The sequence below is a fragment of the Myotis lucifugus genome, unplaced genomic scaffold, assembly GCF_000147115.1.
Source record: "Myotis lucifugus unplaced genomic scaffold, Myoluc2.0 scaffold_15, whole genome shotgun sequence".
NCBI classification, from domain to species: Eukaryota; Metazoa; Chordata; class Mammalia; order Chiroptera; family Vespertilionidae; genus Myotis; species Myotis lucifugus.
The window spans coordinates 8,299,663-8,327,622 of NW_005871063.1; the positions used below are offsets into that span (position 1 = coordinate 8,299,663).

A 27,960-nucleotide genomic window follows, 5' to 3' on the forward strand; every position below is an offset into this window, starting at 1 on the left:
GCTAAAGAGTAAGGGGATCTCCTTAAAACAGTAGCAGCACTCTTGGAAAGAATGTAAAATCTTATGTCAGGGCTAACAAGACAGGATATTTTATCAAACAAAACTCAGTGGTGAAAGTCCAAGGCAGTTCAGGAAAAGAACCGTGGAAAATCACCATCCCAGTGGCTGTCTGACATTCCCAGAGGGGAGGCCCTAGAGCTCAGAAGGTTGATGCAGGAACTCGAGGGTGAGATAGGCCCAGTGGCTCTGGAATCTGGAAATTAAATTATATCACTAAGCTGTAATATCAGGATGTGAAATAAAGGCTTCTCAAGAAGTCAACCAACCCTTATAACGCTTCTCATTTTCTTTGGGGAAAAAATACCACTTAGAAAAATGTTACCTTTTCTCATTATTTTAAAATTTGGCAATTTAATACATTATTGGCCTAATGATGATTTAATTCTTAGTCTGTTTTACCTGTTTTCAAATGAAAAAAATACTGTGATTGTTCAAAGAACCTCTTTACTGCCACCATTAGGAAGGAAGGAAGGAAGGGGGGAGGGAGGGAAGGAGGGAGGGAGGGAGGGAGATGGAAGGAGCTAAGGAAAGAATAAAAGAAGCAGCAGCGATTTCTGTGTTTTTAAATGGAACCAATTATGATGAGAGAAGATGAGAGAGATTTTTATCACAGGGTAAAGCACAGGGTCAAACAGACAATCACAAAAGCAGGACAGATAGGTCTGTCTCACCATCACTGTTGATGCAGACAACCTCCTGAACTTGAGCGCCTGGACCACACTCTTTTCCATTGTCTGGTTCACAGTCTCCAAGCCTCACTGCTTTCCACTCATAGCAGGATGGCTCCTCACAGGGAATGGCTTCCAGTAAGTGAGGGCAGCTCCCAGTGCCCACAGAGCCTCCAGTGGGCTCATTGGTAATGCGCCGCTTCCTCAGTTTGAAACCTGAATTATTGGGGAAGGAAAATATTTATTGTTACCATCGAGGGTTGAATATTGTAGAAGGCTGAAAAAACCCCAAAAAACCCTGAGTGAAAGGTGGATGAGATTAGGAGGTATAAATCATATCTGCTTTAATCCTCAAACTCTAGACCAGTGGTCGGCAAACTGCATCTCGACAAACGGCGGCTCGAGAGCCACATGCGGCTTTTTGGCCCCTTGAGTGTGGCTCTTCCACAAAATACCGACTTCTGAGCATGGGCCACGAAGTTTCAATCACACTGTACATGTGCGCCCGCACGTGGTATTGCAGGCTAATGTGAGTTTATTAATAATTCATTAAATATATAAATGAATGAATAAACATAATGGCCAAAGAGAAACTTTTGGTGTTAGCTTACTATAATAAAAATAAGGCAAGACATGCCATCTATCTCCCATCACATCCTCAAGGGCTGGAGGTAGGGGGAGGAAGAGAGAGAAAAAGAGAGATCTAGATTGATTTTGCTTGACTTAGAAAGTCTGCAGTTATAAAATATTCAAAGAAACAATGAAATATCAAGCTATTCAGAAATATTCATGACCAGACAAAAGTGCTATTCAAATTCTTCAATACTGTCGCATGATTAAATCTGAAAATGAACTTCTGATAAGTTGGACAGTCCCAGGAAATTGTCTCTTTGAGACTTAGTTGATTTTGAACTCCCTGGAAATTAGAATTAGGGATATAAACCATCTGGACTCTAATGAGTAGTCAAAGTCCTGCTCTGTGCCTTCGTAGCACCTAAGTGTTGCCTTCCTGACAACGTATAACAAAGTTCATGTCTGTTGCTATGTGAACATGTTGGAATCGCTAGGACACTACCCTTTGAAAGAAAACGGGGAAATGATTTTCATTAACGGATCATGTTGAAATTATCCCACCATGCTTACCACATAACAAGCCACTGCATTTATTCTACTCTTCCCAGAAGTATCATTTGCATCATAAAATCAATAGCATTTTGTTTTTGTTTTTATCTTCAGAGTAATGAGTTCTGTTTACTGGGCACTAGTTACGGGTCAGGCACTGAATTAAGAGCTTTATGATTATTATCTCATTGAATCTTTAGAGAAAACTTGGGTGGCAGATATTATTACATCCCCCTCAAAGATAAAGGGACAAAGATTTAGATAAGTTAATTAACTTATCTAAACAATATAAGACTGAGTAGGGTTTCCAATCCAGGTCAGCCTGACACCACAGCTAATTATAACCACTGTGCAAAATTGCCTTAGACATTCTCCATCTGTTGTCTAAATTACCAAGTATCTTGCTTACTTCAATTTCAATCTTCTGGTACCATCACCAGACTAGGTTTATTTGTCTTTTACAATCAATACTCTTTAGCTATTCTGGAAAATATCACAAATGAATAACTACAAGAGAAACAGAGTAGCCTTTTTAAATAACTCATGGTTTGACGCAATAGATGAGAATTCCAAGTATGCCGTGTTAACATTACATACCTTTTTTGCCTTGCTGGTCATTACAGTTTTCATAAGTACAAGGTCCCCAAGCTGACCAAGGTGAAACCTCACATTCAATTGGACAGGGGATGTGGCACAGCTGTGTGGTGTTAGGAACAGGGCCGGTGCATAATTTCAAATCCACTGGTTTGGAGGCTGTTTGGAGAAAAATACAGAGATTCCTTAAGAATTAGACAAGTTGTTATGCTCAACAGCCTGATTGTTCTGCATGTATGGAGAAGGAAAATGCTTAAAGAAGTGCCAGCAAAACATTATTCCAATGCTTCTCAACTACGTCCTGAGAATAAAAGGAGAAGGAATGGAAAGCAGCAGGATGGTGTAGTACAAGGGGATGGGCTAGAAGTCTTGCAGATTGTTTGTTCACCAGCTTTACCACTAATTAGTCATGCAATTGATAATGCTGGGTCTAACTTTCCTAGGCAATAAAATAATCCTTAAGGTCAATTTAATCCCTAAAATTCTGCAGTTAGAGTCTAGGAAAGTGGCATCTACTTTAGAGGACTGAAATAATAGGAGGGAGACTGCAGCTTTACTACATATGGAAAAATATATATTGTGGCTTCTGGTGGAGCAGTCTCCCTTTCCTTTTGGTCCCAGAGAAGTAACTGGTGGATGTGATGAAGGAAGAGCTCATGCCACCAAATGGGGCATCTCTCTTGACTTCCAGCCACATGAAACACCAGATACTTTCCAGAACTTTTACTGAAAACATCATCTGCCTATGGGACTCAAATCTCAGAATTGCTAAGAAGGCTAATTTATAATGGCTATGCTTGTTCATAAGTTGGCCAATAAACTTTGGATAAGTACTGCTTGCCCTTGCTTCTCTTCTATGATGATGTGTGCAGTTTGGCTATTATTTACAGCAAATGCATTTGACAGTTAGTGTAAATGACTAAGTGAGAAAGGTATTTGCTACATATACAGCAGAAAAGAATCAAGTTTAGGTGTGTATTGTATCCTATATCGCTGTAGTTATTTTGTTGTAAACATTTTAAGAAGTAAATGTCTTAGACACCATTTTCTTTAATAAAAGCTAAGTTCCTGTTTCTGTCTGATAATTTAGGATGCCCATACCTGTGGCACCAAGGATGGAAATAAAAGAGGTCTTAGATAATTCTCATTCTCTTTATGTTAAAGAACTATCCAATTCCAATTGCATGGAATTGCATCTAGAAGCTCACAGAAATTAAAATAATTTAAGCTATATTGTCCTAATTTTTAAATAAAAGTACTAACTACATCAGCTTGTAGTTCAACCTCTAAGGCAAACTGTGGGTACTTTCAAATCACTCAGCTTCCTGCACTCACAGAGAAACCCACTCATCAATGCTACCTGAAGGCTCTTACATTACCACCTCTTCTGCCAATCTGACAAAAAAACACACATAGGTAATGTTGATTCATTCACACTGGATAGCTATTGTTGTATTGGCTTTTGTGTTGTTTTTGCTTGTTTGTTTTTTTACAATCTAAGGGAAAATAGGTCAGTGCCCTTGACTAAACAGTTAGGAATTGCATGTTTTAAAAATTCTTGTGGCACACCAGTGTGCCTCTAGTGGTAGAAAAATCGCTGGACTATCATTTAAATGATAATTGTGTCTACGTCTCCATTTTTTTATCAGTTGACTAAAGGTAATTTTAAACATTATATTGTTTTGAAAATCATTATTATAATGGGAGTCCTTTATGCCTGTAACTGTGAGGACTGTTATAGAGCCTAAAAAATTTATTTTATATATAAGGTTGAAAACTAGGAGGGAAACGGGGTTTTATCAAGGGAACAGGTTAAAATATTGTGTTTCTAATTCCTGGCCATTTTCATTATGAGCATAATGTTAGCTTTCAGTGTATTTTGAATGAATCACATAGAATAATCAGTCACAGAAATCTTCTGGAGCTATTATGAGAGAAATGTGTTGAATAAAGGCTTGAGGAAGTATTGCTTAAAGCAAAATACTCTTGAGATCTTCTCAGCTGCTAAACTACTCAAGTCAACACTGAGATAATATAGTTCTTGAAAAATAACCTCCATTTTATAGATGTCTTTATAGAATATATATAAAAGTTATTTCTTTAATCAAAGAAACACAGGAAGAGAGTACATATTTCTGTATGATTCTATTCCTTTGGTGATTTTCATTATAGGTTTTTCTTGTGAATAGGGCACATATTGATTAATGTAAATCGCAGATACTAGCTGAGCTCCTCAAAAACTATAAGTCAATTACATTTTTTTGCAATTGCCTAAGGGTTATTTGGAATAAGTGTGATTCAATGAATGAGGTAAAGGACAGGCCCTGGAGACCTTGCTGAATTCCAGTTTAATTTGTGGATAAAATTCCTGTAGTTCTGTATTACATAATGTAGTGTTATTGCTGATCATATATTCTCAAAAACTAAGATTTGAATTTTCTAGAATAGCCTATTCATTATTCATTATAATTGTACTACCTAAGGAATTGTTCATCCAATACAGGCTCCAAAGAAATACGTTCGATTTTTTTAAAAGTCTTATTGTTGATCTCTTAAAAATAAAGGATAAATGTTATTGTTCTCATTGGACTTAAAGGGTATTCAATTATATTTACTTTGCATGCTTCATGGGGTTACAAAAGAATGTTTGAACTTTCCGAAACTGGCTAAACAAACAAAAAAATAAGACATACATTTTTGCAGGTCCAAAATATGTTTGTACTCTTATGTTTGTAGCATTACAAATGGGAAAAAAATCATTATAGGAAGCAAACTTAAGACTTCTTTACAGCAATGTGGTCAATGAGGCATTCTAAAAATATATCATGTATAACCCCTAAGAACAGCTAATGTATTATTTTAAAATTTGAACATTTTCTTTTTTAAAAATTCTTTAATAACTTTATTAAGTTATTACATATGTGTCCTTATCCCCACATTACCCCCACACCCCCACTCATGCCCTCACCCCCCTATTGTCTGTGTCCATTGGTTAGGCCTATATACTTGCATATAAGTCCTTTGGTTGATCTCTTCCCCTTCCCCCACCCTCCCCTACCTTCCCTCTGAGGTTTGACCGTCTGATCAATGCTTCTCTGTCTCTGGATCTGTTTTTGTTCATCAGTTTATGTTGTTCATTATATTCCATAAATGAATGAGATCATGTGATATTTATCTTTCTCTGACTGGCTTATTTCACTTAGCATAATGCTCTCCAATTCCATCCATGCTGTTGCAAATGGTAAGAACTCCTTTTTTACCACAGCATAGTATTCCATCGTGTAGATGTACCACCGTTTTTTAATCCACTCATCTACTGGTGGGCACTTAGGCTGTTTCCAAATCTTAGCTATGGTGAATTGTGCTGCTATGTCATAGGGGTGCATATATCCTTCCTGATTGGTATTTCTAGTTTCTTGGGATATATTCCTAGAAGTGGGATCACTGGGACAAATGGGAGTTCCATTTTTAGTTTTTTGAGGAAACTCCATACTGTTCTCCACAGTGGCTGCACCAGTCTGCATTCCCACCAGCAGTGCACGAGGGTTCCTTTTTCTCCACATCCTCGCCAGCACTTGTCATTTGTTGATTTGTTGATGATAGCCATTCTGACAGGTGTGAGATGGTACTGCACTGTCATTTTGATTTGCATCTCTTGGATGATTAGTGACTTTGGGCATGTTTTCATATGTCTTTTGGCCTTTCTTCTGTCTTCTTTTGAAAAGTATCTATTTAGGTCTGTTGCCCATTTTTTGACTGGGTTATCTATCTTCCTTTTGTTAAGTTGTATGAGTTCCCTATAAATGTTGGAGATTAAAACCTTATTGGTGATAACATTTGCAAATATGTTCTCCCATGCAGTGGGCTTTCTCATTTTTTTGTTGATGGTTTCCTTTGCTGTGCAAAAGCTTTTTATTTTGATGTAGTCCCATTTGTTTATTTTCTCCTTAGTTTCCATTGCCCTAGGAGTAGTACCAGTGAAGAAATTGCTTCGGCATATGTCTGAGAGTTTGCTGCTTGTGGATTCCTCTAGTATTTTTATGGTTTCCCATCTTATGTTTAAGTCCTTTATCCATTTTGAGTTTATTTTTGTGTATGGTGTAAGTTGGTGGTCTAGTTTCATTTTTTTTTGCATGTATCTGTCCAATTTTCTCAACACCATTTATTGAAGAGGCTGTCTTGACTCCATTGTATGTTCATGCATCCTTTGTTGAATATTAATTGAGCATAGTGGTTTGGGTCGATTTCTGGGTTCTCTGTTCTATTCTATTGATCTATATGTCTGTTCTTGTGCCAGTACCAGGCAGTTTTGAGACCAGTGGCTTTGTAATACAGCTTGATATCTGGTAGTGAGATCCCACCTACTTTATTCTTCTTTCTCAGGATTGCTGCAGCTATTCCGGGTCTTCTTTTATTCCAGATAAATTTTTGGAAAGTTCGTTCTAGGTATGTGAAATATGCCATTGGTATTTTAATAGGGGAGTGCATTGAATCTATAGATTGCTTTGGGTAGTATGGACATCTTGATGATGAACATTTTCTTACATAATTGTAGATTCACATAAAATTATAACTTCACAGAGATTCTATATACCCTTTACTCAATTTCTCCCAATGTTAAGATCTTAAAAATATATTGCACAATGTCATAGCCAGAATATTGACATCAGTACAGTTTAGCTTCTCTCCAAAGTTCAGCATCATCTAATGGCTTATTTACTATATAATGTGCAAGTGTTTTTCTGTTTCAATCATGAGAATTAGGAAAAATCATATCTCTGCTATCTTCCTTGAAGCAAAAGTCTATATATTATTATTTTTAGGGCTTTAAAACTACTCTCTATGATACTATAGTCATATATATATATATATATATATATATATATATATATATATATTCTCTCTAATGTATACTGATCCAGTCACAGAACTTCTTTAATTATCAAGGGCAAAGGAAGGCATTTTTTAGACAGAAAATGAGAATTTTAACTATGAAAGGCTATTTGACCTCTGATTACCCTTCACCAGCCTACATATTATATAGTCTTGTATTTTTTTTCTCATTTAGTATTCATTTGGGTCTGGACCTTAACATTTTAAAGTAATCCCTTTATATAAATAGGATAAGGATGTGTAACTTCTGAGCCATTGGAAACAGTACAATAACAACAAAACTGTTGCAATAAAGTCAAACTAAGGGAAGAAAGGAGGAACAAAAAACCAGAAAAAGTGGAACAAAGGGAATAAAATAAGATGGGAGAAATGAATGCAAAAGACTAACTTTAACTACTAAAAGCCAGACACGATCAGACTAAATGAAAAAAAAATCAAATTTAAAATGACACATTAAATCCACTAGTTTGTCAATGATTTAAAAATCTGATAATAACAAGTACGGGAGAAGATGTGAGAAACACTACTGGTAAAAACCTAAGTTATTTTAAACATTATTTTTAAAAATTGGAATTATCTCAAATGGTTGAAGATGTGCATAGTTCCAGGTATATAACCTGGAAAAACTATCAGACATTTACCTCAGGAACTATTTGTATGGATTATCATTGAAATATTGTTTATAAATGCAAATATCTAGAAACAACTCATGTCCAACAAAAAGGGAATGGGTATTAAACTATGGCTGTCAGTACTATGTAATGTTATACAGATGTGGAAGTAAATGAGCTTGAGCACCTTCCTCAATATGGTGAAACCCACAAATATATCAAAGAATGAAGGAAGTCAGAGAATACTATATACTAAAGTATACCACTGATATACAGTTTTAAAAATCAAGCAGTATCATTCTGCTTTGGAATAAATACTTAAGTCTAGGAATGATGAGAGTGGCCACAACTGTCTGGGAACTGGCCTGAGTGCCAGCGAGGCCATGTGTTTTCAGCAGCGGGCCTGGCCCTCAGAGCTATGCCTGGCTTTCTCCTGTTGGACATAAACAATTTCACAGACATGAAATCAGACAAGGTCATTCTGTGCTGTGATGGAGACAAAAAAGACTACTTCATAATTTGTCTAAGTCAAAACACAGTGAGAAGCACAAAAACTGTCAAATAGTCCCCTCTCCCAGCTAACATGAATGAGTTCAGCTTCTTTACCAACTACAGCTTTGGTCCTCCTCTCATCTGACCTCCTTCCAATAAGGTGTATGAAGATGCCTGGTCACAGAGTTATCCTTCCTGCCTTAGGGCAAAGTGCACTTACTTGAACCTTCCTAAGCCCAAGTCCTATAAGAAGTCCTTTAGGGCACAGCTACTGAGACACCCAAAATGCCTGTGCTGTGCACTGCCCCTGCCTACAATGAGGAATAAACCCAATTAGTTCAACTACAGATGTGTTCCTGGCGGTCTCTGGCTGAAGAGGAGAACAAGTCAAGCACATAAAGAAAAGCAGGGAATGTTAAACATAAAATTTAGACTAAGAATTCCACTTGTGGACAGAGTAGGCTGATTTATTTACTAACAAACGCTTGTTGGTTTATACTGTGCTGGGCAATGTTATGATGTTCTAAGTACTTAACATATATTAATTCATTTAATTCTTACAAAATCCTTTGGGGTAGGTATTCAATTATCCCCATTTGGTGGGGAGGGATAATTATCCCCAAATTGAAAAAACTAAGTATGTAGAGGTTAAGTAACTTGCCCCAAGTCACACAGCTAGGAGAGTAAAGATTTTGGACTCATATCTACACAGTTTGGTTCCATAATCTTCAACTATACCTCAAACTAACTACTACTCCATGTGATCTTGGAAGGACATGTGAAGGGGTGTCAATAATATGTAATGTCTATGTAAACAAACAGATGCACACACACATGCAAATACATTTGATGTAGGTGAGAATGAGTTAAAATATAATTAATGGGGGTTATTAATATAGTGTATGCCACATTAACATAAGATAATGAGGCTATCAAGATAATTCAACATCAACCCTACTGGCCTATCAGTGAAAATTATTCTGACTTTTGTGTTCCAGTTAAAAATGGAAACTACATTTTCATTCTACCAGATATCAAGAGTTAGCTGTCCAATAAAGTGGGAGGTTCTGCACTTACATGATAATAATTATAGTAAATATTTATATTGAATTTATTTAATACATTCTTTTAATCCTCACAGCAATCTCATGAAGTAGGTACAACTGTATCCCAAATTTAAAGATGAGAAAACTGAAGCACAGAAAGATCAAGTAACTTGCCTAAGGTCACACAGCTAATTAGTGGCAGTTGGGATTTAACTTCAGAAACCATGCTGTTATCCACTCTACTATACTATGATAAGACAATCAATAAAAGCCACATTCTTCTCTCATGCCTTACAATTATACAATTGGTGGCTTAATTAGAACATGTACTAAATTTTAAGACAGTATTTGGTTATTGTGTGTGTGTGTGTGTGTGTGTGTGTGTGTGTGTGTGTGTTGGGGAGTGCAGGGGATTGGTTGCAGCAATAACTGAATGTGACATTCATCTGGAAAATAAATACTCAGTATTTTAATAAGAAACAGTTTAGATTCTCATCTACTTTTAATATCAAATTTGTAAATGAATAATTTATGTTCTAGCGCCTAAAAAATATACCATTTATATTTTAACTATTTTTATCATGAAACTATACATCTAGATTTTCAGAATTATTTAAACCGAGATCTCATACCCAATCTACTTCAGATCTATTTGTAAAATGATAGGCCTTTTCTGTACTCATGCAAAAGATATATTAGGGTTCAAAGGTTGAGAGAAATGCAATATGTTTAATAATTTATTCGTCCATTTAGCAAAACAGCTGAGCATTTTAGGCACTCAAAACCTCCTGATAATATATTCACTTCCACTGCCTTACCTGAAAATCTACCTTTTTCTTGAAATAGTATTTTTTTCATTGAACAAACATTTGATTGCTAACTCACAATTACAAGAAAATTCTCTTGGATTTAAATCTTAATTTCTGTGTAGGCATTGAGCAAATGTTATCATTAAGCACAAAGTGCCTGATAACAAAGATATTCCAAAGACCTAAAGTAAAATAAGTTAAAAAAGCTTTGCTACTCCTATTGTTCAGTTAGTTACAACAAACATTAAATGCCTACACTATTCAAAGTCCTGCCCTGGTGTTAAGGATTATATGCCAAAGGGTATTATGGGACCAATGGCAATGGCAATGGTGATTTTGTTTTTATTTTATACCTTATTACAATGGTGTGGTAGCTTTTAAGGTATTTTTAGCCAAATTCATTTTAATTCCAAGCTTTTATTTGATGGTTTACACAACACCCCTTTTACATATCAGGTAGAGGAGCTATACATTCATTCCCAGGAATTGATGTCAAGCCCATAATAAAAGCCTTTATTTTGAAAATTAATTAAATTCTACATGTATCAGTAATTACTTGAAATTGTTTGAAAATGCTCTTGTACTCAAATTTATTCCCAGAAATTTCTTTTCTCTTGTCTTTCTCAGGCTGTTATATTTAATGGGAACATAAAACCCATCATGTTCTTTCTACAGGGTATTGTTTTCAAGATAATACACTTATTCTTTAATCAATTTTATAACCATATTTAAAACAATGATTGAGAATTAGCTTTCAGTATTTAATTTGCTTCAAAACTCACTGCCAGTCCTTTCTGGCTATGATTAACTCATTTTCGAGCTATTGTTTTTGATTAATCTTTTCTTCTTTTAACTCAAGACATTATACACTTTATTTTGGAAACACACATGCACAGTCCTGGAGTTCATTTTCTGCATCATAATTAATGTCTTTAGTACCCAACAGACTCATCACTGCTTCCATGCAGTTCGTGAATTGATAGCCTGGCCAGTCATCCCAGGCCGTCCTGCTTGATGTCAGCTTGCTTCCTTCCACTTTGTGCTTGCTGCCTGCATGACCTCCTGAATTGTGCTGAAGTCACAAATCAAAGCATTTGACTGAGGTCACAAACCAGCTTTTAAGGTTGTCTTTTTTCTTCTTACATTAGACTATTTCAGAGCTAAGCTGTTTCAATGATCCCTGTGCTTGGAATTATGGTATTTTTACACAGGCCTCTTAAATTTTCTGGTTAGTCTTTTGGTTATAAGAAGTCTAGGTTTGCTCTATTTTGGTTTATAGTCAAGTGGGAGTTATACCAGATACATTTCATAATTTTGGATGAGGTTCTTCCCAAATATTCTTTTATGTCCAGATTAAATCCAAAAGAGAGCATTCCTCTTCCTTTTCTGTATGTGTGTATATATATCTACACTAATAAAAGACAAACATGCAAATTGACCATACCTTTGCTACGCCCTAAGCCACACCCACCAGCCAATCAGAGCAACTATATGCAAATTAACCCAACCAAGATGGCAGCCGGCAGTCACAGAGCTGGAGCAAGCAGGAGGCTTGGTTGCCCCAATGATGGAGGAAGCCAAGCTTCCCAGCTGCCGTGTCGGGCTCTGAGCTCCACTCAAAGCAACAAAGTTTCAATTATAGAAGGTAAATAAACCCCAGATACCTGCTTTCAGCTGGCCAAGGCCACGAAGCTGGAGCGAGCAGGAGGCTTCCCTCCTGCCCGCCCTGGCCGGCTCTGAGCTCCTCTCAAGGCTACAAAGTTTCAATTATAGAAGGTAAATAAATCCCAGAATAAAAAAAAAAAGAAAAAAAGGAGAGGCTGGGAGCTTCTGTTGCCGGGGGGCTTGGCCAGCCTGAAAACGGTCCTCAGCCCCTCACCCAGACTGGCCAGGCACCCCAGTGGGGACCCCCACCCTGAAGGGGGTGTGACCAGCTGCAAACAGCCATCAGCCCCTCACTCAGGCTGCCAGGCACCCCAGCCGGACCCCCACCCTGATACGGGGACACCCTTCAGGGCAAACAAAGCTGGCCCCCACCCTGTGCACCAGGCCTCTATCCTATCTAGTAAAAGGGTAATATGCAAACTGACCCTAACAGCAGAATGACTGGGAATGACTGGTCACTATGACACACACTGACCACCAGGGGGCAGATGCTCAATGCAGGAGCTGCGCTCTGGTGGTCAGTGAGCTCCCACATGGAGGAGCTCTGCTCAGCCATAAGCCAGGCTGATGGCTGCCAGTACAGCGGTGGTGGTGGGAGCCTCTCCTGCCTCCTCAGCAGTGGTAAGGATATCTGACTGCAGCTTAGGTCTGCTCCCCACTGACAAGTGGACATCTTCCGAGGGCTGCCGGGCTGCCAGAGGGATGTCTGATTGCCATCTTAGGCCCAATCCCCCGGGGAGCAGGCCTAAGCCAGCAGGTGGTCATCCCCCAAGGGGTCCCAGACTGCGGGGGGGCACAGGCCGGGCTGAGGTGAGGGACCCCTGAGTGTACAAATTTTTGTGCACCGGGCCTCTAGTGAGCGTGTGTGTGTGTGTGTGTGTGTGTGTGTGTGTGTATACTAGAGGCCGTTGCAGGAAAATTCCTGCAAGAGTAGGGCTTCCTGTGGCTGGAGCAAAGCAGAAAAGGGAGCGAAACCCGCTGAGGCGGACTTTGCTCCCACCTCCGCCGCCTCTACTTTGTTCCCTTCTGCAGCGCTTCACTTCCTTCTATGTTGTCTTCAGTCTTCACTCCCAGCCAGTATATGCAAATTAACCACCATCTTGGTTTGGTTAATTTGCATATAGTCGCTCTGATTGGCTGGTGGGCGTAGCGAAGGTTTAGTCAATTAGCATCTTTGTCTTTTATTAGTGTAGATATATATCCTATATAATAAAAGGCTAATATGCAAATTGACCAAACAGTGGAAGGATCAGCCGCTATGACATGCACTGACCACCAGGGGGCAGACACTCAACGCAGGAGCTGCCCCCTGGTGGTCAGTGCGCTCCCACAGGGGAAGTGCCGCTCAGCCAGAAGCTGGGCTCATGGCTGGCAAGCGCAGTGGCGGTGGCGGGAGCCTCTCCCATCTCCATGGCAGCGCTAAGGATATCTGACTGAGGGCTCCCAGACTGTAAGAGGATGCAGGCTGGGCTGAGGGACCCCCTCCTCTATGCCCGAGTGCATGAATTTTGTGCACTGGGCCTCTAGTGTGTGCTAGTTTTAACTTCTCAGTTATAGGTGCTGAGGAAATTGGTGGTGGGAAAGGAACTAGCACATGAACACTAATGCTAACACTTGTAAACAATACAGACTCCAAGGAAGCCATCTCCTCTCTATAAAGAACTCAGCCCACTGTGCAGCTGGTTTGCCATCTGTTAGCAGAGTCAGGAGGGCACCCAGATATGGGCCTTGTCTTCAGCTTTTATTTGCCTTGAGTTTTGGTGCCAGGGAGAGTCCTGTCAGAATCCCTTCGTACTTCTCCCAGAAATTATGCTCAACCGTACAGCATTGTTCCTTTGCCTCAGTGCCCCCTTCCCTTCATTCTTATGTCAATATCGTCTTAGCAAATAGAAACTCTTCTAAGGGTCTACCCTGTGGATGGGCTCTCTGTTTCCAGAATTGATGCGGGCTTCCCTATTTGTATCTTCTGCGGGCTTCCCTATTTGTATCTTCCCTATTTGTATCTTCTGTTGGTCATTCTAGGGAATTACAGAGAGAGGTCCATATGCCTATGCTCACAATGCCACATTGCCCTGAAAACAACAATCCCCAGGTCTTGACACAAATAACAGAACTGTGCTATCCTTTTAAGTATTTATAGGAACAAACATGCCAAATAACTTCTCTTGTTGACCCTCATTCATATAAGATAAGAACATTTAAAAATATGTGGGATTTCAAAATATACATCTTTGTAGCAATGCCAATCATTGTCAGGATTTAAATTCCACAAACTGTATCGACAGCTTGATGGGGACATCACTCCCCTACTACCTGGCTGCACCATCTGGTGCAACATTGCAAATATGGAGTTTTGGAACAGGACGTTGTAGAACAGTCTATGTACAACACACACGGAAATCTTCCAGCAACACTCCATTATTGACTAAAATTCTCATTTACAATGTCCCTAACTAGGAAAAGAGCATTAATAGATATTCTAAATTAAAATAAGCAGTTTGGAACCTGTATTTTTTCCACAATAAAATGGCAGAGAACCTTACTCCAAATATAACTATTCTGATGACTACGTGTATTAGTCTGCTAGGGCTGCCATAACAAAGGACCACAGCCTGGGTGGCTTCAACAACAGAAATATATTTTCTCACAGTTCTGGAGGCTGGAAGTCCAAGATCAAGGTGCCAGCAGGGTTGGTTTCTCTGAGGTCTCTCTGGCTGCCTTCTCACTATGTCCTTACATGGCCTTTTCTCTGTTCTTGTACATCTACTGTGTCTCTTCTCTTCTTATAAAGAAACCAGTCATATTGAATTAGAGCCTCACCTCATTTACCTCCACTATCTCTTTAAACTCTGTCTCTAAAATAAGTCACACTGAGGATTAGGGCATCAACATATTGATTTGGGAGAGGCAGGGAAGGACCACACAACTCAGTCTATAACATCAAACTTGAGGGAATACTGAAGAAAGAAATAATTTGTGAATAACGACTTAAGCATAGTCTGCTATGTGACCATATTCACTGGCATATTTTATCAACTTTTCCCTGTTCGTCTTCTAGAAAAATAAATCTGAGCTAAATTTGCACTCACTCAAGTTTCTCTGTAGCAGATTGCTACCACTATCATGGTCTGACCATAGCTTATTTCTATAAGACTTTTTTTTCTAAAATTTTCCATTCTTTTATCAAAATTTCTATTTATATAAGTGCAGAATCCCTTTTCCTGATCTTTTTTTTAAAATATATTTTTATTGATTTTCACAGAGAGGAAGGGAGAGGGATCGAGAGTTAGAAACATTGATGAGAGAGAAACATCTATCAGCTGCCTCCTGCACACCCCCTACTGGGGATGTGCCCGCAACCAAGGTACATGCCCTTGACCGGAATCGAACCTGGGACCCTTCAGTCTGCAGGCTGATGCTCTATCCACTGAGCCAAATCAGTTAGGGCCCTTTTCCTGATCTTAAATAAACAGAGGAAAAAATTGCCAAAAGGTTTTAATTCCATTTTGAGTTGAATTTTTATTGTTATTGAACCCCTTACATTTTATCTCACAGATTTTAACTTTTAATCTCAGCTTTATATTTTTTATATTTATGTCTCTGTCAACTTCTAGCCTATTGTAATCATTCAAAATCTTACCTTTATTATCTTTTGCATTTTAATGGCATTTTAAGTATCATATTTATTGCCTCATTACTTTTTCTCCAAATCTTTTTTTTTTACAATTTAAAAACTTGACTCCTAATCACTCGTATTATTATTAAGTTTCCTATTCTCATATATTTTCAGGTTTTTTCCCTCTAGTCTGCAAAAAGTGAGAATCTACAGCAGTGTACATGGTGCAGGGCTTCTTGCACTCTGCTGACCTTCTGTTTAACCCAAAAGCTACTCTTAGTGTTTTTTAAAAAATGGAATGAACTTGTGCTGTGATATTATACATCATTCAAAGTTTAATGTAGAGCTACATGTTTTAAAATCCGTTAAGACTGACACAAAGAATTGCTGAATGTGAAGGGGAAAGATGTCAGCATTACAACCCAAGCGAGGAGGAACTACAGGCAAGGGGTAGGGGGATGGGCTTTAAGCCTCTGGCTTCACCTTGATGAGGGACCAGGTGGCATACAACCCGTGAAGAGCTCTTAAGAGGATACTTCGAAGTGAATCCAAAACTAGGGATCTGGGCTCTATGGATTTTGCTTGGTTCTTGTGTTCTGATGTCAAGATGATTTGTCTCCGTTATTGATAGAGTCATCGATGAACCCTCTTGGCTACGGCTTTTTCAGCTCTTTCTCAGGTCAGGGGAAGTTTCCCAATGGGCTCAGTGGCATTTCAGTTTGGAGGCCACATTCATTTATAAAGACTGACATTAGGCCAGATGGCACTAAATAGATCTGAAAAGCCACAAATATGAGAAGGGAAGCTGGTCTTTCCTCAAGACTAAAGGTTTTGGTTCCACTGGACAAAGCTCTCTGGAGCTGAGGAAATGGAGGGGGCTCCACAGACTCCCCCAGAAAGGAAATTTGGATGTTATTCCGAAGGTAGATAACTGGGGCCTGGACGATTTTCTCTTTTTCTAAGGTCTAAGCTATCATTTTGGGAGCATCTTCTTCTCGCAGCACTATTGCTGAATTACATACATCTTGTTAAAGGAGAATTTATTTTAAAACATGGGCTCTACTCAGAATTATTGAAAACTTAGTATATGCCTGGCATGGTTTAAGTTCAGTGCATGGATTCTCTCATTTAAAATGTTTATAAGTTTTATTATCCCTATTTTCTAGAGAAGGAAACAGATTCACAGAGAAGTTAAATAATCTGCCCAAGATCACGGGACTCCATCTCCACAATCTACACTCTTAACTGTTTAATAATGAATTCCCTCAGCTTTAATATTTCTGTGTTATCTTGTGTTGAAGAATATTTTTGCTGGATGTAGAAATCTGACAGCTTTTTTTCAGCAAACGCATTGTTTTATGGCCTTCATTGTTTCTAATGAGATTTCAATCCACATTTGTTATCTTTATTCATGTGTACACATCATGGTTTTTTCCTCTGGCAGCTTTAAGAATTTTCTTTTTATCTTTAGTGGTTAGCAATTTGAGTATATTTTTGCTATATTTTTTCTTATTTTATTCTGCTTGTTGCACTTCTTAGATCTGAAATTTGGTAGCTTCTTTTTCAACAAATTTGAGACATTTTGACCATTATTTCTTCAAATATGTGTTCTGTCAGATAACTCTCTTCTCTACTGTAATATCATTAATACATAGACACCTGGATATTACTTCTTCATTCACTTAGACTCTCTCTCTTCACTTAATCATCTTTCTCACTGTTCTTCAGATATGATAATATCTATTGATTTGTCTTTGAGATCAATAACCCTTTTTCTCTACTCACATCCAATCATTTCTATTGAGAACTGTCTTTTGCAATCTCCAAAAGTCCACTGGGTGAATTTTTGTTGCAGATTTTTTACATTCTTGAAATTCCAGATTCTTATAATGTTTGTTGTCTCCTCATACTCCCATCTGTTTACTCCCCTAGACAATCTTTTAAGTTTTTCAACATATGTATAATGGCTTCTTAAAGTCTTTGTCTACTCATTCTAATATCTGGGTCCTCTCAAGTTATATTTCTACTGAATGCTTTCTTCTTGTAATTGGTCTCTTCATTCTACTACTTTGCATGTGGAGTAACTTTTTATCATATACTGGACATTGTGAGTGGTATGTTGTAGAGAATCTGGATTATGCCATTTTACTTTCTAAGGGTTTTTTTTTCTTTCTGTCAAACAGTTAAATTGCTGGCAGATTGTTTTGAACTTTTCAGGTTTGGTTTCATCTGGATTAGGGCTTGTCTGGTTCAGGTTTAACCTTGGCTGTGACAGTGTGGTTCTTACTCCGAAGAACCACAGGAAGGGCTAGAACTCTTCTGACATCTCCCAGCATCGCCCTACCTATACTGTCACCTTTCAGCACGGCCTTAGAGCACAGGATCTCCGCTACACTTTACAGTCTCAATCTGCACCTGTACAGCTCAGGCCTGGGCCAAGGACTCACGGTGTATCCCCACATAGACTCCTGGACTCCACCCCACCCCTCCCAGTGCAGATCCCCTGGCATGTACCCTGCCCTGAAATTTCCAGCCACTTCAGCAGCCTGGAACTTAGATTTCTGACTCCTTAGTTCAGAAAGTCCTGATGCTGGGTTTGCCTCCACTTTCCCAGCTCTGTGTTTGTAAAGAGCCTCCAGTAGAAAATGGAAATGATTGATTACTTCACAGTGATAATCAGTTTTCTGCAGCTTGCTGCTTAATATCTAAAGACAGTTGTTTTGCATATTTTGCCCCACTTCATAATTATTCTTATTGAGAAAGTTCCAGTTACTCAATTATGGCTGGAAGCAGAAACCTGACAATATGTTCACTTTTCTGATTTTTTAAAATATGAACTTCCCAGGTTTTGTGATACATTTCTAAATATGTGTATCTTAGAACTTGCATCTCTCTGTCTACCAGAGGAAGAAAATTTGCCAGTTAGCAATTAGCTAGTAATCATATGTATCAACCCTTGGGGGTCATTACTTACTCCATAAATATTTACTGAACACTTACGTGTTGCCTATTCTGTTAGTGATTCCGCCACCTGAGTAGCTTTAATGGATTTATTTTAACACATCTATCCAACAGATCATGGAGCTTATCAATTTGGATATATGTACTGTGATGTTGTTTTAAAACTTTTATTTATTCTGCCATTACAAGAGTGTGTGGAGGGGAAACAAGCATACCTGACTGATATGATTGGAGATGTAAAATAGAAAGATCAATATATGAGTTTGTTCCTCAGGGGAAATTTTTTAGGCTAGGTATATAAATCTGGGAAGCCAAATAAATACCCTGGTGATACAAATAATATAATTTCCCAGTCATTCTCTCTCAATTCATACTATTTCAATTCTCTGCATAGAACTTATTGCTATCTGATAATTTGTTTATTTATTTCTTTTCTTATACTCTGTCTCTCTCCATTAAAGTATAAACTCTGTGATAGCAAGGATCTTGTCTGTGTTGTTCACTTCTCTATTTTCAACATTTAGAAGAGCACCTAGAATAGAAGGCTCTCAGTAAATATTGGTTGAACAAATAAGCAAATACAAGATTTTTCTGATGTATAAAATAGAAGCATGAGCATCATCATACATGTATAGTTTTTTTTGTCATTCAATGAGGATGATATTAACAGACCATTGGCCCTAAGATGTATTTATTATTTACAAGAAAAGCACATATTCTAAAACCACTTAGAAAGGAGGTAGCTTTTCCCCAACATCAAACTTGCTTACAGTTAATAACCCTAATCTATGATTAGGGGCACAAGCTGAGGAGCTAAACTTTCTGACTCACAATTCCGGTTCTGATACTTACTAGCTATATGCTTTCATACAATTATTTAACTTCTCTGTACCTCAGTATTACATAATAATAGTACTTCACAGGCTTGTAGTGAGGGTCTAATAAGCAAAGAAACATAAAAGTGCCTCACATGTATTGTCTATGTATCATCTTCCTAATGCTCCTCATTATTATCATTGTTACTTCAAGTTAACTAACTCAATTAGTTCCATAGATGTAGACTTGAAAGTCATTTTATCTTGGAGAAGATACCAGAAAATTAAACTGCTTCTTCTAAGGGATGACATTTAGTTGAAACTGGTTATCACTTGCATCTGTTTCAGATTTTTGCTATGGGCTATGAGCTATGGAAGGATGTATGGGCCTTTGATTTCCCTGTATCTGTGCCTAAACCTTTTCTCTGCCCTGCATCTAGTTAGGCCTGGACTCATCTCCCAGTTCCAAGTGGGATAATATTTTATTCAAGTTTATGTCTTTGTCAAGCCTTTCGATTTTCTTTTAAGGATGCTAATCCTATCCTCAGCTAGATGATGGCTGGAAAATGTGTCTCTGCATTTAACTGCAACTAAATAGAAACCAAAATAGCAGTACTCCAGATCCTTGTGTCAGGGGATGTAAGGGAACTCTCTGCCTCTCAGTATCTATCAAAGCTCTGAGGAGAGTTGCCTGAGGGCAAAGCTGTACATTCATTCATTTAGATATCCCAACTCTATCCCCGGGTTATCACGCTTAGCAGAGACCTATAAATCTGTACTGTATCATATTAATCCCCACTAATTTTCTTTTCCTGAGTTACATTTTAATATTTATGCTAGTGGCCTACATTGAAGAAAACTGTTAAAAGCAAAAGCTTCCTTATACAATTCATTGTGGTATTTATTGTAAAGAGGTGAATGAGATTGTAATTCAGCATAGTTAGTTTCCTCTCTATGAAGGTCTACTTGTGAATTTTCTTTCTGACCCTAAACCCAGAAATTGTTGGGCTTCTCCTTTACAACTGGTTTCTCTTGTCTAATGGACAGTGTGAATTTCATAATTAATGTAGAGTGCCTCTTTGCATTGGCTATTTGAGTCAAAACTTGTGGTCCTAGATCAAGAAATTGAAAGGCTTTTATGACACACATTTTGTACGTTACCTTTATTATACTCACTATTGGGTTGGTGTTCTTATTCTACTGGCATTTTTCTTTGCCCCATATTCCTCATCCATTTATCCTTAAAATCACTGTATTTCCCTTTATTGTATGCATTTCCATAAAACAAAGTGGGACATAGGTGAGTATTAAAAATCACACCATTGAATGCAGATTTCTTTTCTAAGGGCACATAGAGTTAAAACTGCTTAATGAATTCAAGTCACTCTCAAGCCATCAGATATGAGTTATCATTCTAGAAAAAGTATGTAGTAAAAGGAAATCTACACATTTTATAGAAGACAATAACTTCTCTCTAGAAAGCACACCACATACACCACAAGCGCATATTGTTCACAAGGAAACAGTGACTACAATTAATTCATAGCCAGTCAGTAGCTGCGGGCTTGCTTCTGACAGTGAAAAGCCTCGGGTGGAGTGTAGTTAATACCAGGTGACTTGATACAACACAGTAGCTGTCCCTATTCAGTTGAATCATATGAAATTTTCACTAATCAACAGCTCTTGACCTACAAAAATATGAATTTCATATGATTCAACACCAGACTGGTTCAAATAAACAAGGACAAGACTCCACTTTGAACTAAGAACCATCTCAGGGAGTGAACTTGAGTTGAATTTTAAAAAGCGCTTAAACTATGCTTAGTTTCCTTCCATTTTCTGTAATAAGAGGCAGATCTCTATGCCATTTTAATTTATTTTTGCAACAGCAATATCATAAGATAATTTGACATAATGCACTTACTTCCAATGATTTTTATAAAGTTGTAGACAGCCACTCAATTATTTACTCTGACGCAAATTCACAGAGCAGTAGCGGTATGACTGGATAGAATAGACTTTGGAGTCAAAACACTGGCTTGAGTCTGTCCTCTGACATTTATTGTCTCAGTATGTCTGGGAAAATTATTCTCTTATTATCCATTTAGTCATGTATTAACGAGAAAACACTACCTATCACAACATGTTAGTTTCTTTGCTTTTACCCACTTGCTATGGATTTTTGGAAGACAGTGAGAAATTCATTGACAGCTTTCTTAGTGAAGAACATGACCTTTTATTCTCAAAGTACTTCTGGGATTCCCAATGGAGTATGAACTTACTAGATCCAACTCTTTCTAACCAGACCTAGCGGAGAAACTGTTAAAAAAACCAAACAACAACAAAAAACAAGACTCTTTCCTAACAATTCTTTTCTCTGCATCTATTCATTAATATTGCTTTGTGAAAAAGAGTTAAGGCCTACAAGGCATAATGCTTAACCAATGTGGTTTTAGATGCCCAGAAATCCTGTGTAATGTAAGGCGCAGAGAGACCAGTGTGGCATTCTCAGGTTGAGCAATGGTGAAAGTATTTTTAGAGCAACCAAACAATCCCAGGGCTATTGCAAGAATCCTTTGGCAATAGATGCTACTTAGACTTCTCATGGATTCAGCATCACAAAGTAAGGGAAGCTGAAATGGTTCTGTCTCCCATAACTACAGAAGTAAATTAGTTATGTTTCTTCCTACTCTGGAGTAATGCAGAGAAAGTCTGCCTTTTCCAAGAAAGGAGCAAGATATAATGCAAGCACACATTAGGATTTTGGAACATTGTAAAGAGACTCCATGAATTATACATCCTCCATTGTTTCTCAGCTGGCAAGGCCAGCATACAATTATGTCTTTCCAATGTGCAGATTTGGAGTAAAACTATTATTTTTACAAATTCCTCCCTTTTTCTCAATTTAACCAGAAAAGTAAACAAAAGCAATTAACGTTCATTTGGCATATACTAAGTGCAAGGCCTTATGCTAAGATGTTTTACATATGGTATCTCATTAAGCCTTTGCAGAGGAAAGCACAGGAGGAAAAAATGAAGTTAGTGAGGCAGATAGATTAATCTGAAAGGAAATACTATAAATTAGATGTCTAGGAAGTCAACCTTCTCATATTGAAGGGCTTTCTCTGTCTTTCTTAAAGATACTTCTAAATGACACAATTAGCAAATGTACCCAGACGTATGCGAAGAATGACGGATAATAAAGTTTAGGAGGGGAAAATGCTATGGCCTCCTCGGAAGCTTAAAATCTTAGGGAGTTGGTCTGAATATTCATGAGGTAATTGCAAAAGAATAGAACTACATGTAATCCATGGTAAACTGTGTGATGTAGTGTAAGAAGGTTATAGGCTTTGGATGAAGAAAGATTACTGAGGTCTCACAGTGTAAAAAGGATTATTTGAAACAGGCTGAGATATGTGAAGAGCTGAGATAATGCTGGAAGCATTTCAAAGCAGAAAATGGAGGAGCAGCAGAAGAAAAGGACCAGAGATGTCACTGGTCTCTGTTGCAACAGAGGTAATCCCTCGGTTAGAGAAAGTTTGTGTCCATAGAGGATACAGCACAGGCTCTGATACTGTATAGCTTTGTTTATTGTTAAAAATGTGACAGAGTGAAGAGGTACATTAAATGCATATAATACTACAATATGGGTGGCTACTTTGAATTCTTGAATTGTGTTTAATGTACATATTTTTTCACAGATTAGTTCACCCAATAACAAGCATTTTTTAGTGGATTCCAGACTAATAACATAATAACATGGATCCTTGAATTTTTAGTGTATTTTTGTGTACAAATGGTGCAACCTTTCCAAGACAAATCTGTTGCCATGGCTTCCTTTCCCATTGCTATTCTCCCTGGTTTATTTCCCTTTTTATTGCCCATTGCTTTTAGAAGGAATAAATATTAATGAGTTCCACAATGTAGTTTGTACTCCTCTGTTAACACTGGTGAGAGTAGCTACTCCCTGTTGAGCAATCATCAGCAAGGCAGGGAACAGGCAGCCACAAACCATTTCTTTTACATTCTTAGATAGCAGGAGTGTGCCTTGGAAAAAATGCTATTCATTCACCAGTGCGCATCCCTGAGTGCTCATTTCAAAATCCCTCCTGGTGCTATCACTCATCCATAACCGACTCGATGAAATCAGTGCTTAAGGGTTACAAAAATCACACATACTACAGTCACTCAACGGTGTCAGGTTTTGTGACATTTTATCCCCCATTCTTCTTTCATTAATGGAAGGTCATTAACTAACAGCTCTGGCTTCTTTCTGTCTTGCGTTACAGGTATGAAGTAAGATGAAACAGTATCTGTGAGTGTTAGGTGTTCTTCCTCTTCAATTTCCTAGCTTAATGACTAGCAAGGTATAACGGCTTTCTAAAGGCTCGCAGCTCTGGAACCTAAAAGCAGGGCTCAGTGAGTATAAATAAAACCGATATTAGAACTGACATTGCCAATCACTCTGAAGATTAGCGACTTTTCCCAGGCGCTCTGTTTTCCACAGATACACCTCCAGAACTCTGGGAAAGAGGCCATTTCAAGACAGAAATGTCTGTGCTTCTGTTTTTCATCTTAAAGTAGGGATTGTCTTTGGCTTTAAAAGAGGCCAAAATTCCAACATAAGAATTTGGGACAGATTTATTGAGATGCCCCCATGAAGCTTAAGGTTCAGAATATTTCACATGCACAGGCTCCTTCGGAGACCCTGGCAGAGATTGTAGTGATTTTTGTTTGGATTGTGTGTGTGTGGTTTTGTTTGTTTGTTTTTAACAATAAGGGGTCCCTAAAATGCATAAGCCTTGGACTCAGAAACATGGACTTCCCTGTCCCTATCCCAGTCTCTCCCAAAGCTTTGCAAAGAGCCTTTTATTAAGAGGACTCTCATGAGCCTTACAGTAAAATCAACTCCTGATTATAATTATAATGGTGCTCATTAAAAGGACAGAGATTCCTGTACCCATTCCAGAACTATAGCATCACAACCTCAATGGATAACATCCAGGAGGTTTTGCATTTCCTTAAATCATCCAGGTGATTCTTACCGCATTTTGAGGGTATGTGCTTTCCAGAAAAATAATTCACCCAGTGAGTAAGGGTGCGGGTTCTTTACTCAGGATGAACCGTGGTTTATAGTGTGCTTCCAGGGCTTCACAGAAGAGCCCCAAACTGGGATGTCTGGGGAAGTCTCTCCATATCCGCCTTGGGAAGGGTTAGTCCTGAACCTCCAGTAGCAAAGCCATAAATACAAGGCTGCTCCCAGAGGACCGGGGTCAAGTCTGCTTTGTTAAACATTCTACCTTCAACATCTAAATGACTGATACAACCTAACAGTTGTTCAATAAATATTTATTGAGTTAATGAAGGAATACCAAGTGAGATGTCCAAATCTGCAGCCCTTCATTCATCAGATTGTGAGTGATGTGCAGGAGAGGAACACTTGTGATTACAGACACAGAATGAGTTTAACATGAAGTCATTGATTCCAACTGGTTGTTCCCCACATTAAGCATTTAATTTTCACAGCAACCAAGTAATTAACATAGTGCCTTATAAATGCAATCAATATTGTCACCATCACCATATCATCCTCATCATTGTTACTACGATTCTCTTTCAAAGTGGGCACTCAGGACACATGTAGGTATTTGTAAGTATTTCATTAGACTTCACATTGTGGGAGAAATTCCACTGTTTTTAGCCTATTAATATATTTTTGTGTCATAAGATTATTATCCAATGTGTTATCCTTATTAGTTTAATGTCACTCAGATATTTTATCAACACATCATGTATGACTTTGTCCAAGACATCAACACACATGATAAATTTTATTATCTTCTCTAGGTAACGATTCCTTTGTCTTTATTACCTTTGGCTAGGTAATAATGCCAATGTCATTCATCTTTCCCTTTAGCAAACTGGAAAAAAATAGAATAATAGAAAGAGAGGTAGGTTTGAAATGCTAATGAATTTTCAGATGTTTCCGAATTTTCTCCTTTAGCTTTAAGTTTGCAATCATTTTCATGCTTCATTTAACAGTACCAATTTGGCAATATAATTTTTATTATGTATTAAGTTTGTGGAGATTAACCTTTGCTCTAAATATAATGAAGAAAATTTTGGTCATTTTTTATCATTCAAGAAAATTTTCTATCAGATGCCATTTAACCAATCTAACCATTCAAACTTCTGAATAGTTTTAGCATGTGTACATATACAACTTCAGTCAATCTCACATTATTTCCTCGAGAAAATAAAATCTTCATTGGTATGTTGTATGTGAAGAGGGCTCTGCCTGGAAAATACAATGTGTGTGGTCTGTTAGCATATTATGTGTTTTGCCAGCGGTGGGCAATGTTCAGACTGAGTGATGCAAACTCTTTGATCACTGTAAACACTAACAATACAGCTGGCTGGTTTCATAGATGTAGCAATGATTTTTAAAAATGATTTTCTGTAATAAACTTTGACATTTAAAACCCATATTTCTAAATTTTTATTTGCTATTAATTAGATCATGTGTAAGAAAGTTTTTTTCTCTTATTCAGTACCTCTTATTGAATCAATTGAATTTATTTAGTCCTTTTTATTTCCTGTTAGATTATGAAGTATATATAATTTAATTATTAATAACTGATTATGCTCTCTTATGATTATATAATTATATATTAATAATTATTGATTCAATAATTATTTTTAAATACTTAACATGCATAATGACTTAATTATATATAAGGACTTTTAGTATCTCTACCCTGAGGGAGTGGGCCTAAGCCAGCAGTCAGACATCCTTAGCACTGCCATGGAGGAGGGCGAGGCTCCTGCCACCACCATTACACTCGCCAACAATGAGCCTGGCTTCTGGCTGAGTGGCACTCCCCCTTGTGAGAGTGCACTGACCACCAGGGGGCAGCTCCTGCATTGAGTGTCTGCCTCCTGGTGATCAGTGCGTGTCATAGCAACCAGTCGTTCCACCAATTGGTCAATTTGCATATTAGCCTTTTATTATATAGGATAGATTACCCAGGTGTTTTCCAAATTCTTTGCACATCTTGAATTCTTCTCCTTCTGGCTTCAATTTCCTTCCTCCTAAACATTATCATTTAGCAGTTCTTTCAGTGAGGGTTTAATGAGGTAAACCCTTCTACTTGTGTCTTAATTTTGCCCACAATATAATAACAGGGAGCTGGATAAATAATTTAAGTTGAAAGTTATTTTCCTCTCAGTACCTTTAATACATCATTTTTGTTATTTTGCTTTCTTTGCAGTTGTTGAAATTTCACTCTTAATTTGTTAATTCCTTTGCAGTTAGTTTTAACTTCTAATTCTTTGTAATATGTTCTTGTATTTTATGAGCTGTAATCTCACTACATTGTGCCTAAATGTGCATATATTATTCTCCTGCCTGAAAACTTTCTTCTTGACTCTCCACAGTCCTGTCTTTCATCAGTTCAGGAAATTCATCTTTTCCCTTGATTCTCTCATTTTGAATCTTCTTATTTAAATCTGCATAATTATTTTCTTCACATATATTTTCAACTTCTTTTTTCAGTGTTGCATTCTGAATCAATTTCTTGCATTTATCTTCAGTTAGCTAATAACTGTTTAGCTTAATTTCTTTTATCTCTCCATTTACTGTATTTATTTCCAGCTAAAGTACTTTTTTGTTTTGGAACTTATTTCTTTTTTAATCTGTTCTTTTTTCATTGACTCATTACATCTAATATTTAAATTTTTTCCTTTATATCTTTAATAAGTTTTAGCATATGCATTCTATGATCTCTATCTGCTATCTCTAATATTCCCAACCTCGAGTCTAGCCTTACTCTTTGTTGGGCATTTTAAAACCTGTTTACAATGGATTATCTTTCCTTGTGTAGTCTGCAATTTTTAATGGTGCAGTTTATCTGGGCAAATCCTGTGGCTTGGTTAAGGGATTCCCTCTTCAGAATTTTTGTTTTTGCTTATGTCAGGCACTAGGTGATACCATTTGCGTGACACCATTTTTTATGTTAATTTCTCAGTGGTCTTTGGACACATGGAAGTAACATAAATTTGGAACTTAAACTAGTGTGGGTACAGGCCTATAGTAGGAATTTTTAGGAGAGATTTGATTTTGCCACAACCTGAGGCTGAGGCTGACTGCTATTGATCATCTCTCTCCAGAGGTAAGTTGAGTTTCTCTGCTCACTCATTGATGCTACAGCCCTTTGAGGTGGATGGCGTAATGCAACATGTCTGCTTGTGCTCTCTGTCTCTGGCTAAGACTTTTATGTCATGACCCTTTTGGGCTTCACTCCCCCCAAGTCTCCTTAATGTGTAACCCTCTTCCTGTACCATCCCTACCCAAGGACGACCACAGAAAGCATTAGTTCACTTTTCCTGGTTTGTTTTGGGGAATCATTTAGTTTCAAGACATCAGTTCTGCTCTTAAAAGCATTTAAAACAATACTGTAGTCTGCATGTCTAGGTGTTCTATATAGGATGATATTCAGTTATTTTGCTGTTCCATTTCCAGTCGTATTGCAGAGTCATTAAGTAGGCCTTTTCAGGCAAATAAAAGTTAAGTAGTGTGGATAAGGGCACAGGGTCACGCAGAAATAAA

The 27,960-nt window shown here is 37.8% G+C and overlaps 1 protein-coding gene across 1 annotated transcript in view; it reads right to left on the reverse strand.

The window, feature by feature from the left end:
* Positions 1-27,960, reverse strand: part of THSD7A (thrombospondin type 1 domain containing 7A) — a 301,949-nt gene that overhangs the window by 126,900 nt on the left and 147,089 nt on the right. The window contains exons 5-6 of the mRNA XM_014452449.2: positions 2,448-2,603; positions 732-944 (exon numbers count right to left, since the gene is read on the reverse strand). Of these exons, the coding sequence (XP_014307935.1) occupies positions 732-944; positions 2,448-2,603 (369 nt within the window). The remainder of the gene's footprint in view (positions 1-731; positions 945-2,447; positions 2,604-27,960) is intronic.